Raw genomic sequence first — 17,008 nt, 5'->3', positions numbered from 1 at the left:
CGACAAAGATTGTGGGCCCCCCAAATACAATCCCAAAGGTCCTTGAGTCGGAGGGAGAAGGATGGGAAAGTCAGGGAAAGGGGGTGCTCTCCCCGGGAGAGTTCGTGCTGTGGCGCACAGCCTTGTGGGTATGCAAAGCTGCACTAGCCAACTTTCCCTTCCTCCCCACCTTGGGTGCGTCCCGGACCAGAGCTCCGGGGTCGGGAGGCAGCCAGTCCAGGATCTGATCTGGAGATGCAGCTGAACTACTATCGCCCCATTTCACAGACGAGGAAACTGAGGCCCCGAGAAGAGGCGAATTGCGTACGAAACCCTGGCCCCACCTGGAGAACGCACCTGGCCTTTTTGCCACTAGGAACAGAACACAGCCCGAAAACCCCAGGCAGCGCTGGTCACGTTCATACCGGCCCTCACCAAACACCCTTCCCCCTCTCTCCCTCCCGGGCCTCGGATGCGTTCTTCCACATACTCAGAGAACGCCTTGGGTGGCCGGGAGGCGTTGAGCTCTGGGGTCGGCGAGCCCACCGCAGACATTTCCAAGCTGGAATCCCCTGAGCCGCTCACTTAGCGTCCTTTGCCTCGGCTCTAAAATACCGAGTTGAGAGAGGGGAACAGCGCGTCTTAAGGGCTGTAAGAAGAAGGGGTGGTTCTGAAAAGGATTCGGGGCCCACGAACGTCCGCAAACCGAGGTCCTCGGAGCTTTAGTAAGAACCGGCCAAACCAGAGCAACTTCAGTTCCCTTTAGGACCAGGCTGCTTGCCCGCGGGCTGGGGTGGGGGGGGCAGTGGATAGAGATCTGTGCCTGGAGTCAGAAGGAGGAATTTCAAAGCCGTCCTCCCAGCCAAGGCACTGTACTTCTGTCCCCCCACCTCCGACAATATATCTTTCCTCAAATGTAACGGGGGGTGACAATAGCACCCACCTCCAGGGTTGCTGTGAGGATCAAACTGAGATATTTGTAGAGGGCTTGGCACAGTGCCCCTGGCACACAGTAGGTGTTTGCTTCCTTCCTTCAAAGAGGACGTGGCTTTTATCCAATCAAGAGTTCAGTTGCTGCCTGCTCCTAGCCAAGGTAACTGGGTGGAGCAGGGTACTGCAGTCAGGAGGACCTCAGTTCAAATCTTGCACTTAACCCTGTTTGCCTCAGTTTCCTTATCTGTAAAATGAGCTGGAGAAGGAAATGGCAAACCACTCCAGTATCTTTGCTGAGAAAACCCCAGATGGGGTCACAGAGAGCCAAACTGGACTGGACAACAACAAACATTAAATCATCTTTGGGTGAGTGGAGTAGTCTGCAGGAGATGAGGTTGGTCCTAAGGGGAGGGAGCCTTAGCAGAGAGGCCACAGGCTGGCTGAGCAAGGCAAACAGAGGTTGAGCAAGGTTAAACACAGAGCTCACCCAGCCTGACCGTCCCGTTGGCTGACTTTGTACACTGTACACTGTTCCTCAGAGACCCTCCATCTCCCAGCTCCAGGCATTTTCAGAAGCTGTCCCCTCTGGATGTATGGGGTGTTCAGGGAGGACTAGTACCTGTGCTATGAGGGCTGCTGAGCCCTTTTCAGGGCTGCTCACCACCTTTGGTGTCCAGCTGTGTATCAGCGAGGCGATAGTCACACCATCGACCATAATTGTGAATATGCCTGTGTAGTTCTGTATCGCATAATATGAGACTCTCCATATAGAAAGTAGAAGGATTAAACATTTATTCAGACACCAAGAGAGCTAAATCCCGAAACCAGGAAGTCCAACCCATCCAAGCAGACAAATCCCAAAACCAGTAAACCGACTTCATCATAGCAGCAAGGAACTTAAGACACAATGTCACACCATGGAGCCTCACCATCCTATTAGCCTTCTCACCTGCTGGGGCCTTCCCACAAATCCTAGCTCACTCCTTGCCTGTGCCCTTTTCCTCCCTTGGTTCTAACTTGCTCTAAGCATTTCCTGCTCCACCCTTCCAGTTCCACTTGTTCAGCAAGCTCCTCCTACCACATGTGACTTAGGCTTCCTGTGACATAAGCAGGTCACATGGGCCTATTAATGGGTGGGAAAGGTCTTCAAATTTACATTACCAGTACACCCTATCACCCAACTCTTACCTGAGGCTCCAACACTCTGGTAAGCCATCTCAGCAGATGGGCTAAACCAGGTTGAGGGTAGCTGACAGGCCTCAAATCTCTCAGTGAATTGGGGTGATGTCTCCCCAACACATGTGAAGACTTCCCCTTGTGGAATGGGCAGATGAGAAAGATTTGTCCCAACAGCCATGAAGGCAGCTGAAGCAGGCAATGTGGATCACTTTGAAGCCATCAAAGATACCAAGGTCATTCACTGCATCCTGGGCATCCTGGCCAGTCATCCTGGATGACTGTAAAAGATAGAGTGAGGCTGACAACTTTGTGCAACTCTGCCTCACTCAATCCAAATCAGACCGCAGTCATGGCATCACTGGAGATATCACTGGTCTTCTTCAAAAATGAAAGGGGAACAACATTCCCCTATTCCTGGAATGCCCTCCCTCCTCATCTCAGCCTTGTGGCTTCCCTAGCTTCAAGTCCCATCTAAAAGCCTACTTTTCAATCCAAAGGAGACTTTGCCCAATCACCCTTAACCCTAATGCCTTTCCTCTGCAGATTTTCTCCAATTTATCCTGTGTAAAACTTGTTTGAACATAGTTGTTTGCATGTTGTCTCCCCCATTAGCCTGTGAGCTCCCTAAGGACAGGGACCCTGTTTTTCCCTTTCTTTGTATCCCCAAGGCTTAACACAGGGTCTGGCACATACTAACAGCTTAAAAATGCTTGTCAATTGTTGACTGACTCTCCTCCAGCCTCCTGGGCCACCACGGCCACAGCCACAGCCTCCTCCTCCTCCTCCCTTTGTCTGTTTCAGCTAAGGACCTTATCACTTTACAGAGAAATCAGGCTGTTTGACCTGGATTCCCTCTCTTCCTGGCCCCTTCTTCTCAAAACCCCTTGATAGACCTCTGTTACTTCCTTCCTCTCCCTCTTTCTCTGACAAATTGTATCAGTAAGGCAAGATTCATGACCTCAAGGATGACCATGAATATGCCTGTATGGTTCGGAATTGCAAAGTATGAAAAACTCTAAGTAGAAGGCAAAGAAAGTATAACATTTATTTAGACACCAGAGGACTCAGTCCCAAGACCAATAACTCCAATTCGATATAGCAGTAATTATATTCCAAAACCAGTAAGCGCACCTCAATATAGCGACGAGGAAATTATAACACAGTATTATAGCAAGGAACCAAGTTATCCTGTAACCTTCCCCCCTGTTAAGGCCTTCCAGTAAACAGTCACTCATGAATCTTAACTGTCTGCTTGCCTGTATCCTCTCCCAAAGTTCTGAAAGTCCTTGCAGTTCTCAGAGTCCTTGCAGTCTCCTGGATTCTCTTCACTCTTTGCTCTGCAGTCTCCCCTGCCCCGCCCCTGTCCAGATGCTCTCAATGTCTGCTGTCTCAATGTCTTCTTGATATCTGCTCCTCAATTCTGCTTCTCTCACACTCTGAGCTCTCTTTATATATACTCCTAGCTGGCATCTGATTGGCTAGAACTCAGGTCTCTGATTGATTGACTGAATTCATGCACTTCGGAATGGCTGGAACTCAGTGCCTATATAATTGGCTCTGGTCTTCCCACCTCTCCTTAGGGCTCTGAGGGTTTCACACCCCCAGTGACCTAAACAGCAAAAGGGTATGGGCTTGGGGCCTTAGATCTAATAAGTAAAGGGTGTAAGTAAAGACCTTACTGAATGAGCAGGGGAGATCTTTAATCACATTAACACTACACAAATGTGAAAAACTGAGGAGACCAACAAGGCTGTAGGAAGAGAACCAGGAGAGAAGTGTCAACAAAGTCCAGAGAACGGAGACTGATGATTTAGGGGAAGAGCCTGATCAACACAAACAGAGACAAAAAGAATTCCCATCTCATTACCTTTTTTTTTTTTGAGGCAATGGGGGAGGGGGGGATAAGTGACTTACCCAAGGTCACATAGCTAGTAAGTGTCTGAGGCCAGATTTGAACTCATCATTACTTTCTCATTACTAAGACCAATCCCTTTCCATGTGCTCTTTCTTTTGTTTTGTTCTTAATACTCTACATTTTTTCAGTTAACTAAAATCTTATCTCCCCTTTTAATCCCATCCCCAACCCACTTCTCCAGCAATTTGTCCTCTTTCTTCTCTCTCTCTCCAAACCTCAACCTCTCCCTATTCTTTGCCTATTACCTTCACACCTGCTCCTGTCTGTGCCATACTAAAACAAAAACAAACCAAGACCCCCTACACTAGGACCCCTCCTCCCCCCAAGACCATTCTCAGGTCCTCAGTGTTCATCATCCATATTATGTCCCCTGAATATGAGGGACTGTGGTTTTTTTTTATATTTTGATAACTTTTTTTTGATATAATTGGTTTCCTTTATAATCTTATGTGCTTTGTTTTAATTTTTAAATCTTATTCTGAAAAGGAGTCCATGACAGACACAAAAAGTTTAAGAACTTGTGCTCTTGGATAAGATATAAACTTTTCTGTTCAGCTTTTAAAGCCCTGTATAACATGGCCCCAATGTATCTTCCAGCGTCATTGGACATTACTTCTTCTCCTGAACTTTGTGATCATCAATAAGGCTCTGTCCTAGGCCCCCCAATCTTATACTCTCTCACCAGTTCTGTGGGTTTATTCTAATAACTCCCAGATCTAGCCCCTATGTCTCCCCTGAGCTATAATGCCATGTGACCCATAGGAGCTGTTGGAGCAGATATCCCAGAGCTATCTCAAACTCCGCATGTCCAAAACTGAGCTCATTATGTACTGCCCCCAACCCACCCGTCTTCCAAACTCACCTAATTCTTTCAAAGGCACCACCATCCTGCTATTCTCCCAGATTTATAAGTTTTGCATTATTCTCAATTTCTCAGTCCTCCTCACCCCACATATCAACTCAATGCCAAATCTTACTGTTCCTACTTGGACAACATTTCTCTCAGCTGACACCTTCTCCCCACCCACAAAGCTACCACCTTATTTTAGGCCCTTATTACCTCTCCTGTAGATTATTTAAACAGGCTCTTAATTGGTTTTCCCACCTCAGATCTCTGTCCACTCCAATCCACCATTCACACTGCTGCCACAGTAATTTACCTTAAGGTTGTATCTGATCATGCCACTCTCTTAATCAACTCCAGTGACTTCCAGTTACTTCCTAGGATAAGGGATTTCTGAATTAAATTTTTTCAGTTATCAAGCATTTATTTTTTCCTCTCTCTTACCCACCTCCCTCCAAAAAAGGAAAACAAAACCTTTGTGACAAATAAGCATAGCCAAGCAATAAAAACTGCCATTTTGGCCACTTCCAAAAAATGTCTCATTCTGTATATTTAAACCTCTCGCCTCTCCGTGATGAGGTGAGTAGCATTTTTCCTCCATATCATGGTTAATCATGGTGGTGTTCAGAATCCCCAGATCTTTCACATTTGATTTTTACAATCTTGTTAATATATAAATTGTTCTCTTGGTTCTGCTCACCTCACTTTGTATCAGCTCATATAACTCTTCCCAGTTTTCTCCAGAATCATCCCTTTTATTGTTTCTTATCCTACAGTAGTATGCCATCACATCCATATGCTGTAATTTGTTCAGCCATTCCCCAATTGATGAATATCCCTTCAGTTTCCAATTTCTTTGACACTATGAAAAGAGCTGCTATAAATAGTTTTGTACATAGGAGTCCTTTTCCTCTTTCTTTGACCTTTTTGCTGTATAGACCTCAAAGGGCATGGCTCAAAGGCTGTGCACAGTTTAATAGGTTTGGGGGCATAGTTCTAAATTGCTTTCCAGAATGGCTGGCCCCTTTCACAGCTCCTCCAGGTACACTAAAGTCCCTAAAGTTTCCCCACATCCCCTACATCACTTGTCATTGCCCTTTTTCATCACTTTTTTGGGTCTGATGGGTATAAGGTGGTTTGGTACCTCAGAGTTGCCTTTAATTTACATTTCTCTAATTACAAGTGATTTCTAGAGCATTTTTTTCACCTTCCCAAGTACAATATGGGGGAAGTATATAGCTAGAGAGTAATTTGTCCGAAAAAGATCTGAGGGTTTTATTGGCCCACAAAATGAGTATGAGTCAGTAGCAAAATTGGACAGCCAAAAGAGCTCATGGGATCTTTGGCTGCATTATTGAGAGGGGACAGAGCTTTGGCCACAGTCAGTTCTGGACAACATGATGATTTAAGGACCTGGCTCATGTGGGGAGTGTCCAGAGGAGGCTGACCAGGATGGGGAAGGAATGGAGTCCATGCCATATAACAATTGGGTCAAGGAACTGGAAGTGTTCAACCTGGAGAGAAGACTCAGGGGAGACATGCTGGCCATCTTCCAGGTGGCCCTGTAAAGAAGTAAATCAGCTTGTTCTCTTCTGCTTGACCTCAGAGGTCAAAGCCAGGAGCAGTGCAGAGATTCCAACTGAGAGGCTGCATGTTAGGAAAAACTTCCTCACCTCTAGTGGGAGGAGGTAGTAAGCTCCAGATCCAGGCAGGATGGATGACCAGGGATGGGCTGGATGAGCAGCTGCTCTGCTCTCCAACATGGCTCAGGAGTGGATGGCAAGGGGACCTGACAACTGACCGGGTGAGTTTGCTGTCTTGTCTTTTCTGCCCTAGTTTTCATGGTCACATCTCACTCACTGTGAGCCGCCTGAAAGCAGGCTCTTCACAAATCAAGGGTTCCTAGAAATGAATTGGGAGCAGGCTCGGTCCTCACTCTACTCAGCCTTGCACAACTCCAGAAGAAAGATTGGCCGTGCTCACCTGCCATTTCCTAGCTTTCCTGCCTTCTTTCATTACTCCCCCAAGAATTTGCCCCCTTTAGCCTTCTTTCATCAATTCTCCCCAAAGAATTTCTCATCTCCAAACCTGTTAGTACCCTTCCCAGCTTTTTGAAGATGTCACCTGTTTAGTCACATGGCCTGCAAAAAGCAGAAGCCCAGGCATGTATTAACTCAAGCCCAAGTTCAGACTTAAGGACACCAAAAACAACAAAAATCCGTTAAAAAAAGTGAAGAAAAGCACTATGAGCAAAACCGACCAGAAAAACATCGTGGAAAAAAACTTAGTAACCTTAACAACACTAATTACTTCAAAGTCTTTTGTTGTTAACAAGTATAATGAGCCCCACATAAGCAGGGCCTCAAAAAATTGGCTAAAAGCTCATAATTGTTTCTCTCCACGGAAATCTTTAGTAAAAGGCGAAAGATTTATTCGATCTGAAGAGAAACCAGAGTATACTTCAAAACTCCCGCCTCGCCCAGCCCACCAACAATACCACAGCTTTAGCGGACGGTGACCAATGCTGTCCCGGGACCTTCTCTCCCTTCCGGGATTCTTTGGGGAGCAGCCCAGACCGACAAAGATTGTTCCCCCCCAATATAACTCAAAAGGCCCTTGCGTCGGAGGGAGAAGCATGGGAAAGTCAGAGAAAGGGGGTGCTCTCCCCGGGAGAGTTAGTGCTGTGGCGCACAGCCTTGTGGGTATGCAAAGCAGCACTAACCAACTTTCCCCTCCTCCCCACTTTGGGCGCGTCCGGGGCCAGAGCGCCAGAGCGCCAGAGGCAGGAAGCAGCCAGTCCAGGATCCGACCTGGAGATGCAGCTGAACTACTATCTCCCCATTTCACAGACGAGGAAACTGAGGCCCCGGAAAGAGGCCAATTGCGTACGAAACCTTGGCCCCACCTGGAGAAGGTACCTGGCCTTTTCACCATTGGGAAGAAAACACAGCCCGAAGCCCTGGTCAGGTTCACACCGGCCCTCACCAATCGCTCTTCCCCCTTCCTCCCTCCAGGGCCTCGGATGCGTTCTTCCAAGTGCTTAGAGAACATCTTGGGAGGCCAGGAGGCGTTGAGCTCTGGGCTTGGGGTCGGCGAGCCCACCGCAGACATTTCCAAGCTGGAATCCCCTGAGCCGCTCACTTAGCGTCCGTTTCCTCGGCTCTAAAACTGGGACCAGGCTGCTTGCCCGCTGGCTGGTGACATTGACAGCTTGCCACGAGGTTACCAAACCGTGTGCCAGAGTCTCATGCTGCCCTTGGACCAGCTGCAGAGACGCTAGAGAGCAGCGGAGTCCGGACTGGCTGACACGGGCGTTCTCGGGCTTCCATGGATGTGTCTAGTGGAGTGCTATCTGGAGATCTATCTGTGCTTAGTCTGGTGGGGCAGGCGAACTTTTTTTTCCCTCACTTGTGTCGTGTGCCAAGGGGCCACTAGGTGGCGCAGTGGATAGAGATCTGTGCCTGGAGTCAGAAGGAGGAATTTCAAAGAGATCTGTGCCTGGAGTCAGAAGGAGGAATTTCAAAGTCATCCTCCTGGCCAAGGCACTTTACTTCTGTCCCCCCACCCCACCCCACCCCACCCCCTACAATATATCTTTCCTCAAATGTAAAGGGAGGTAACAATAGCACCCACCTCCAGGGTTACTGTGAGGATCAAACTGAGATATTTGTAAAGGGCTTGGCACAGTGCCCCTGGCACACAGTAGGTGCTTGCTTTATCCAATCAAGAGTTCAGTTGCTGCCTGCTCCTAGCCAAAGTTAACTAGGTGGAGCAGGGTACTGCAGTCAAGAGGACCTCAGTTCAAATCTTGCACTTCATCCTGTTTGCCTCAGTTTCTTTATCTGTAAAATGAGATGGAGAAGGAAATGGCAAACCACTCTAGTATCTTTGCCAAGAAAACCCCACATGGAATCACAGAGGGCCACGAACAACCAGAAACATTAAATTACCATTAGGTGAGGGGAGTAATCTGCAGGAGATGAGGTCGGCTACCCGCCGGCCACTTTCCAGCTTTCCTGTCATTACACCCCGACCGCTAAAGCCCTGCTCCGCCCCTGGAAAGCCCTTTTCTCAGTGTTTAAGGAGTTTTGATGCCGCCCTTAAGTAGTATAGCCAACAGAAAATTCTGCTCAAAATTCTAGATAGACACTGCACTGCGCACAAAAGCGTATTCTAAGATGCAAAAAATAAAGTTTTTACAATAATGACGCAAATGAAGAAGAACCACAGAATAAGAATGAAACCACTCTAAAGCTCTGTTTTTAGAAACAAAATTACAAGCCCTGCGCAAACAGGGCCTACGAAAAATTGACTAAAAACTCTTAACTGTTCCTCTCCACGGAAATCTTTAGTAAAAGGCGAAAGATTTATTCGGTTTGAAGAGAAACCAGAGCATGCTTCATACTTCCCGCCTCGCCCACCCCATCAACAACACCCCAGCTTTAGCGGACGGTGACCAGTGCTGTCCCGGTCCCGGGACCTTCTCTCCCTTCCGGGACTCTTCGGGGAGCATGCCGGACCGACAAAGATTGTGCCCCCCCCAAATAACCCCAAAGGTCCTTGCGTCGGTGGGAGAAGGATGGGAAAATCAGGGAAAGGGGGGTGCTCTTCCTGGGAGCGTTCGCGCTGTGACGCAGAGCCTTGTGGGTATGCAAAGCAGCACTAGCCAACTTTCCTCTCCTCCCCACCTTGGGCTGTCCCGAGCCAGAGCGCTCGAGGCAGGAAGCAGCCAGTCCAGGATCGGACCTGGAGATCCAGCTGAACTATCATCTCCCCATTTCACAGAGGAGGCAACTGAGGCCCCGGAAAGAGGCCAATTGCGTACGAAACTTTGGCCCCACCTGGAGAAGGCACCTGGTCTTTTCACTACTGAGAAGGAAACACAATCCGAAAACCCAGGCAGCCCTGGCCACTCTCCCCAACCCCCCCCCCGCCCCCAGCCTGGGATGCGTTCTTCCAAATGCTTAGAGAACACGTGGGGAGGCGGGGAGGCGGTGAGCTGTGGGCTTTAGGGTCGGCGAGCCCACCGCAGACATTTCCAAGCTGGAATCCCCTGAGCCGGTCACTTAGCGTCCTTTTCCTCGGCTCTAAAATACCGAGTTGAGAGAGGGGAACAGCGCTTCTTAAGAGCTGTATAAAAAAGGGCGGTTCCGAAAAGGATTCGGGGCCAACAAACGTCCGCAAACCGAGATCCTCGGAGCTTAAGTAAGAACCAGCCAAACGAAAACAACTTAAAACTGCTTTTGGGACAGAATACTAGTCCGCGAGCTGGTAATATTGGATTACAAAACTGCCTTAGAGCCTTTTTTAGCAGACGAGAACCAACTGTAGAAAAACTGGATAGCAATGGAATCCAAAATAAGATGACTTTCTTTTTTTTTCGAACGCAAAAGCTAAACCTCGCGGTAGCAAGGCTTACTAAAAATTGGTTAAAAACTCTTATTTGTTTCTCTCCACGGAAATCTTTAGTAAAAGGCGAAAGATTTATTCGATCTGAAGAGAAACCAGAGTATGTGTTCAAGGTTTCAACAGTCACTACCCCTGCAGACACCACTCCAGGTTAACTCAGGGCGAGTTTCTACTGCGGCTGCAAAGCATTGTGAATATGCAGATTCTAGGCCTGGCGCCCGAGCCCACAGGCAGCAGGAGCCAGGCGCTTCGCTCCCAGTGAGACTCGACCTGCGTCTCTAACAGTCAATCAGGGACTCAGATTCGAATCCTGACTCTACCAGTGAGGCCATGTATGACCTTGGGCAGCCACTGGCTCTTCTCTGCGTCTCAGTTTCCTCGTTGGGCTCAATGACATTTGAAGTGCCCTTCGGGTTCTATCTCTCTGCAAGGCGAGGAGATGTTTTGTTTTGGCTGAAGGGTCCACACACACCACCACCGCCCCACCCCACCCCCCAGCCTCCATTTCATCTTCTAACTCCTGGAAATTTATAGCTTCTAAATAGTGGTTTCCCATCCCAGCCCCTGATACTCCCTGGTCCTCTGTAGTTTGGGGTAACTTTGCCTCCTCAAACAGGACATTTCTGAAGTGGAGCTTATCATCTTTCTCCCAGGTTCTTAAGAGGTGGGAGTAAAGAAAGGAAGCATTCTAAAAGCCAGCATTCATAGAGCACCTTAACCTTTGCAAAGAGTTTTACACATGTTATCTATCTCACTTGACCCTACCTATAACCCACTGAGAGGTTATTACATTAATGACTGCTTTTATCATTTCCACTTTAGAGATGAAGAAGTTGAGGCTCGAGATAGGCAAAGTGTCTTTCCTAAGGTCACATAGCTAGTAAGCATTTGAGACAAGAATCCAACTCAGGCCCAGTTCTATCCAGGGTACCACCTGCCTTTCACCTAGCCTACATGTGCATACTTAGAGTCCATTTACCTTGACATATGCTAACTTGTGCACGGAAGTTCATTAGATTTAACACTTAATGTATGCAACCAACCTTTATTAATATCTGCAAACAATACCCTCCTCTCAGAAGGAAGCATCAGACTGAGTCTCAGAGGCCCTGGGAAGCTTCTTTGGCATCCTCACAACAGGGTTCCCCTCTGCTCACATAGAGGCTGTGTGTGTGTCTCACCCAGTTCCACACGTGGAAGGCATCTGAAGAAAGTCTGAAAGTTAGAGAAGCAGGGGCTACTTATTAGATTTGAGAATTATCAGCACAGAGATGATAACGAACCCATGGGATCTGACAGGTCATCAGGAGAATAGAAGAAGGCCCAGGACAGAGCCCTGGGGGGCACTCATGGTTAGTGGGTGAGAGCTGGAGAGAGAGAAGAAATCGTCAGATAGGTAGGAGGAGAATCCGGAGAGAGTAATGGCCACAAGCCTAGAGGGGAGATAGGAAAATGCTTTGTACCTGACAGGACTCAAGTCATATCCACTCATTTCTATCCCATTTGATGCCTAGCTCAGAATTCTGTCAGTATCAGTAAATGTTTGTGGAATAGTTGGAAGGCATGGGAAACCTAAACTCATCTCCAGATTTACTGCTATCCCAACCATACTACCAAGGAACTATTTTATAGAACATTATTGAATAATTTTTAAAAAACCTTTTTTATTAAGTTGATCACAAAAAGTCTACAATCTCAAGAGAAATATTGGAACGAAAAAAGCAGGAATGAAGAGGCCATGCGTGGCTTGATCATATCTCAAAATATGAAGCACTGATGATCAAAATTATTTGGTACTGGTTAAAAAATAGAAAGCTAGATTTGTGGAACACCCTGGATTAAAAAAAAAACTCAGAAGAAGCCATATACAACTGTAGCCCAGTGTTTGAGCCCAAGAGCCTCAACTACTGGAGAAAGAACTCCTTTCCAACAAGGACTTCCAAGAAAACTAGAAACCAGTTTGGCAGAAAATAGGTTAGAATAGCATCTTACAACATACACGTGGTAAGCTCCAAATAGATACCTGACACAAATATAAAAGATTATGTCCTGAAAAGATTACAGTAAAACAAAGAAAAGTATTTTTCACCATTGTGGAGAGAAAACTCATAACAAGGGATAGAGATAAACTTACAAAAGATAATATAGACAATTTTAATTGCATAAAATTTTAAAAGCTTAATTGCTTAAAATTTTAAAGCTTTTGCCCAAACAAAACCAATGTAATTGTTATCAGAAAAAAAAATGTCTTCATATCAGATACTTCTGATAAAATCCTGCTATCCAGGATACACAGAGAATTTCTACAAATATACATGACTAGGAGCCATTCTCCAATAAATTAGTAGAAAAGATATATGAATGGAAAATTATCAAAAGAAGAAAGCAAACTATCAATAGCCATGTGAAAAGTACTTAAAATCATTAGTAGTAAGAGAAATACCAGTTTACCAATTTTGAAGTTTTAACCCACATCCCTTAAATTGGCAACAATAATCCTGGGAGGTGGCCTGTGGAGACACAGGTGCTGGAAAACACTTTGGAATTAGGCACAAAGAGTCACTGTCTTTGACACAGCCATCCCTTGACTGTATATACCCAAAAATAGTCACTGTGATCAGTGTCAAAATATTAATTACAGGACTCCCTGGCCCCCGGGCCACTCTGGGAGAGGGAGGCAGAGAAGGCCCCAGAGCGCCTGGGGCCTGCGAGGCACAGGGGTGGGAGTCGGTTCGAGGCTGTGCCCAACGGGCAATCCCCGCTGACCTGAGTGCCCCTCCCAGCCGGTCAGAGCTCGTGTAGTCTGCCTGGAGGACTGGCTTAGGCTGAGCAAAGAGGGATCTCAAAGCACCATCTGGAAGCACTGTCTATAGTGGTTAGTGAAGAGCTGAAAATCTGAAGACATGATGGGAAGAGAAGAGAACTAAACCAGCCCTGCTCAGCAATGCTAGAGGCATGATGGAGGTTGAATCCTCATACACAGACTTCATCTCCCGTGACAGAACAGGCTGCAGGAATGCCGTCCCTGACATCCAGGATGACTCGGCAGCAGTGAGCATGAGGAAGCTGATGGGGACCATGGGGGAGCTGGCACTCGGAGGCGCAAGGCAGGCAGAGATAAGCACCTCGGACAAGGAAGCCGGCACGAGGCCTGAGGGAAATGAGGGCACTACCACATCCTGAGATTTGCCCCTGTCCCATTCCCTTTGTCCAGTGGCTGAAGGAAGAAACAACCAGCCCAGGCTTCTCAAGAGGCAGACTTGGCAGCATTCTCCCCGAGGACCACCTCCCTCCTCTGCAGTAACTTGTTGGGGCACAATGAAGCCATGTGGACCTCCCCAGACTTTCCTTTTCCTCTAGTCCACCCCCCCCCCACCTCACCCCCCCCCCACACACACACACAGAGGAAGCTTGTGCTCAGGGCAGGTTGGCCCTGCTATGGGGACCTCAGACTGAGGCTAGCCTCCGGAGGTACCTTAAGAGCCCTACCCCAGCCTAGGGAAACCCCATGGTTTTGCCTATCATGGACCTTCCCTTCATTCAGGCCCACCTATTCTACTGTATTTGGCAATTCAAAACATTATTTATTTGGTTTACACTTGTGGGGTGGGAATGGGGAGGTACCACCCCTTCCTCTGGAGGACAGATAGAAGCCAGGTCCCCTCCTACTTCCTCTTAGGGGAAACATCATCAGTGGCCTTGTCCCTCACACTGACCCACTCAATCCATTCAATTTCCTGAGTGCCTACTCTGTTCAGGGCTCTGAAGGAAGCAAAACAGATGGCTAAAACCTGGTTGCTGACCCTAGGGAGCACCCTATCCTCAGGGTTGCTGATTGCTTCATCTCTGACCCTCAGGATCAAGGGAGAGATCCTTCCCAACCCATCTGGATTAATTCCTTTTTACTTTTTTTAAACTTTGACTTTAAATATCCACCTTTGGGGGTACAGGTAAGGATGGGGGAAAAGACAGTGGAGACTTGCCTTTTATTTCCATGGAGATGGGGTGGTGAGGAAGCATAGAGGGGGGTGTTTTAATTGAAACTCTTTGGCCTGTGTAGCTCAGAGAGAATGATTCTTGACCTTTTCCAAACCCATTCTTAAGGGAATCATTTTGTTTCCCAATTTTACTAAGTCGTGTCTCCTTTCTACAAACTTGATGCCTACCACTTGGAAAATAAATTCAGACCTTTTGTGCGAAAAAAATATTAATTACAATCATAACATAATTTTAACAATTTCTAATATATTATCAAATAATGCAATAATATAACTTGAATAATGATTGTAGAGGGCCAGCTCTGACAAAGTCCATTCTGTGATAAGATACAGGCCAGGTTTTCCCTGGGGCCTGTTCTTGCCCTTGGGCTGATGACTCAGCACGTGGCCTCTTCAAACCCCTCCTCGGCACATATGTGCTCTCTCCAAAGCTCCCTCGGCACACATGTGTGCTGCCCAGGATGTAGACTCTCCAAGCCTCCTCGGCACACACGTGCTAAAACCTGTGAGCTGATTAACGCAATATTGTTATGGCAAAAAGGGAACAAAGCACAAGGAAGTCATGCAATGTAACAAATGTCTCACACGTGAACTTGTTGATCTGCTTGCCTAAAAAGGTATATAAGCCCCTTTCTTCAGTTTAATGAATGGAGCTGTGCTGTACTCTCCCACCTGGCCTGCATACTCTTTTCACTCTCTGTGGCATTCGGCCATCTCCGGCCATTCAGTGCCACAGCCACTGGTGGCAAATAATAACTGTTTGTAGGAGCAAAAAACTGGAAACAATGTGCTTGCCACTATTGAGGAACAACTAAGAAAACTGTGGTTTCTGACCACAATGGACTGCCCTATAAGAAATGACGAATATGAGGAATTCAGAGAAACCTGGGAAGCTTGTATAAACTGATACAGAGGAAAGTCAGTAGAACCAGTAACTACAACAACATAAATAACAGTATAGCTAAAGGGAAGCCAACCTCAGAGACTCGTTAAAAGGACCAACCTCGATGCCAGATTAAGGAAAAGGAAACATTCTTCCCTGGTAGAACATCCTTTGTCTTGGTAGAGAGGTTGTGGAATATGGATACAGAATAGTACACAGACTATCACGTGCGGTCACTCTGCTGGTTGGGTTTGGGGCAAGTTTTTCTTTGGTACAGGGGAAAATTAAAAGGGGAACCATATTGGGAAATGACCTCGGTTGTCTTGTTTTGGTTTTTTTAATCTCTTTTTTTACAATCACATTATACATATTTCCACATTAGTCATGTTATGAAGAAACAATCAGAACAAAAGGGGAAAACCATGAGAAAGAAAAAAAAAGTAAAAAATAGTCTGCTTCGATCTGCATTCAGACCCCATAGTTCTTTCTCTGAATGTGGATAGCATTTTCCATCACGAGTCTTTTAGAATTGTCTTAGATCACTGTATTGCTGAGAAGAGCTATGTCTGTCATAGTTGGTCATCAAACAGTGTTGCTGTTACTGTGTACAAGGCTGGTTGGTTTTTTTTTTAAGGACAAAAATCAAAATTATTGCAAGATAAAGAATGTCCAGAGGAGGAAGCCAGGAGGGTGAAGAGCCCTGAGTCTATGTCATATGAGGATTGGTTGAAGGCACTGAGGATGTTTTTCCTGGAAAAGAAAAAGTTTAGTGGGGGACATGAAAACTGGCTTCAAAAATTTTAAAAATGCAAAGTTAGGTCCAGATTCAGAAAACACTTCCTAAATTATCCCAAAGTGGGAGGGGCTGCATCAAGGGGTTATGGCTTCCCTCTCGAGGAAGGTCTTCAAGCAGAAGTCAGATTGTTACTACTTGTCCAGTATGTAATAGTGAGGTTTCTTTTAGGGTATGGGTTGAACCAGATACAGCCGAAGCCTCTTCCAATTTTCAAATTCCAAATTGTGTCTCAGGAGGCTATATCTGTGTAAGCCGCCAGGTGTCACTCAAAGCTCAAACCTCCTCATTCCATGGGGCTTGCACAAGGGTAGGAGGGGACCCAATCTGGAGCTACCAACCCACCCACCACCTGCTGTGCGTTCGCAGAGAGTACCTAGTCTCCCCCCACCCCCAGCCCTGGGCACTGCATTTAAAGCCTAAGATAATGGATAAATTCCCTAAACTCAAAATCCTCTTAATTACTAGACTCCCAATGTCCCTTCCCTTCCCGTTGTTTTCCCACTCACTCAGTTTATCAGTTAAAGGTATTTACAACAGTGACAATGTAAGTAACCCAGAGCCCTCAGCTCAGATGCGGTTGACTCCAGGGCTCCTGGTCAAGTAAGATTTAAGAGCTCCCTCCTCCTTGTCCCTTACGTGGCCCCAAGTACGGAAACCTCGCTGAGAAACAACAGAATCATCAAGTGTTCTCTGCTTCAAAGGCAGCAAGTATGCATCATTTTTAGGCATTTTTCAATCATGTCTGACTCTTCGAGGGGTTTTCTGGCAAAGGAATAGCTTGCCATTTCCTTCTCCAATTTATTTTACAGATGAGGAAACTGAGGCAAACAGGACTAAGTGAGTTGCTAGGGTCACGCAGCCAGTAAGTGTCTGAAGTCACATTTGAACCCAGGAAGAGGAGTCTTCCTGACTCCAGGCCCAGCACTCTACCTACTGTGCCACCTAGCTGCCTACTATGTGCCAGGCACTGGGTTAAGTGCTGGGAATACAAAGAAAGGCAATTGTAATATTGGCATTTATGTAACACTTTCAGGTTTGCAAAGCACTTTGTCTCCTTTATCAAATGCCATTC

At 46.7% G+C, this 17,008-nt stretch overlaps 2 protein-coding genes and 3 non-coding genes across 5 annotated transcripts in view; 2 read left to right on the top strand and 3 right to left on the bottom strand.

The window, feature by feature from the left end:
• Nucleotides 1–17,008, top strand: part of ARMH1 (armadillo like helical domain containing 1) — a 52,264-nt gene that overhangs the window by 28,271 nt on the left and 6,985 nt on the right. The window lies entirely within an intron of this gene.
• On the bottom strand, nucleotides 7,193–7,308 carry LOC118849387. Its single transcript, XR_005010428.1, has one exon. It is a non-coding gene; the product is annotated as a U5 spliceosomal RNA (small nuclear RNA).
• LOC118849389 lies at nucleotides 9,130–9,246 on the bottom strand. The gene has a single exon (XR_005010430.1). It is a non-coding gene; the product is annotated as a U5 spliceosomal RNA (small nuclear RNA).
• LOC118849388 lies at nucleotides 10,246–10,363 on the bottom strand. The gene has a single exon (XR_005010429.1). It is a non-coding gene; the product is annotated as a U5 spliceosomal RNA (small nuclear RNA).
• LOC118845361 (cAMP-dependent protein kinase inhibitor gamma-like) lies at nucleotides 13,128–13,442 on the top strand. The gene has a single exon (XM_036753262.1). The coding sequence runs from the start codon at nucleotides 13,215–13,217 to the stop codon at nucleotides 13,440–13,442; it is 228 nt and encodes a 75-aa protein (XP_036609157.1). The 5' UTR covers nucleotides 13,128–13,214.

Source organism: Trichosurus vulpecula, chromosome 4 (genome assembly GCF_011100635.1).
Source record: "Trichosurus vulpecula isolate mTriVul1 chromosome 4, mTriVul1.pri, whole genome shotgun sequence".
NCBI lineage: Eukaryota > Metazoa > Chordata > Mammalia > Diprotodontia > Phalangeridae > Trichosurus > Trichosurus vulpecula.
The sequence above is the reverse complement of the archived record's forward strand: the minus strand, read 5'-3'. Positions and strand labels throughout refer to the sequence as shown.

Bases quoted from the DNA above. Each gene is read 5' to 3' on its own strand.
- LOC118845361 (XM_036753262.1), top strand. From the start codon at position 13,215: ATGATGGAGGTTGAATCCTCATACACAGACTTCATCTCCCGTGACAGA.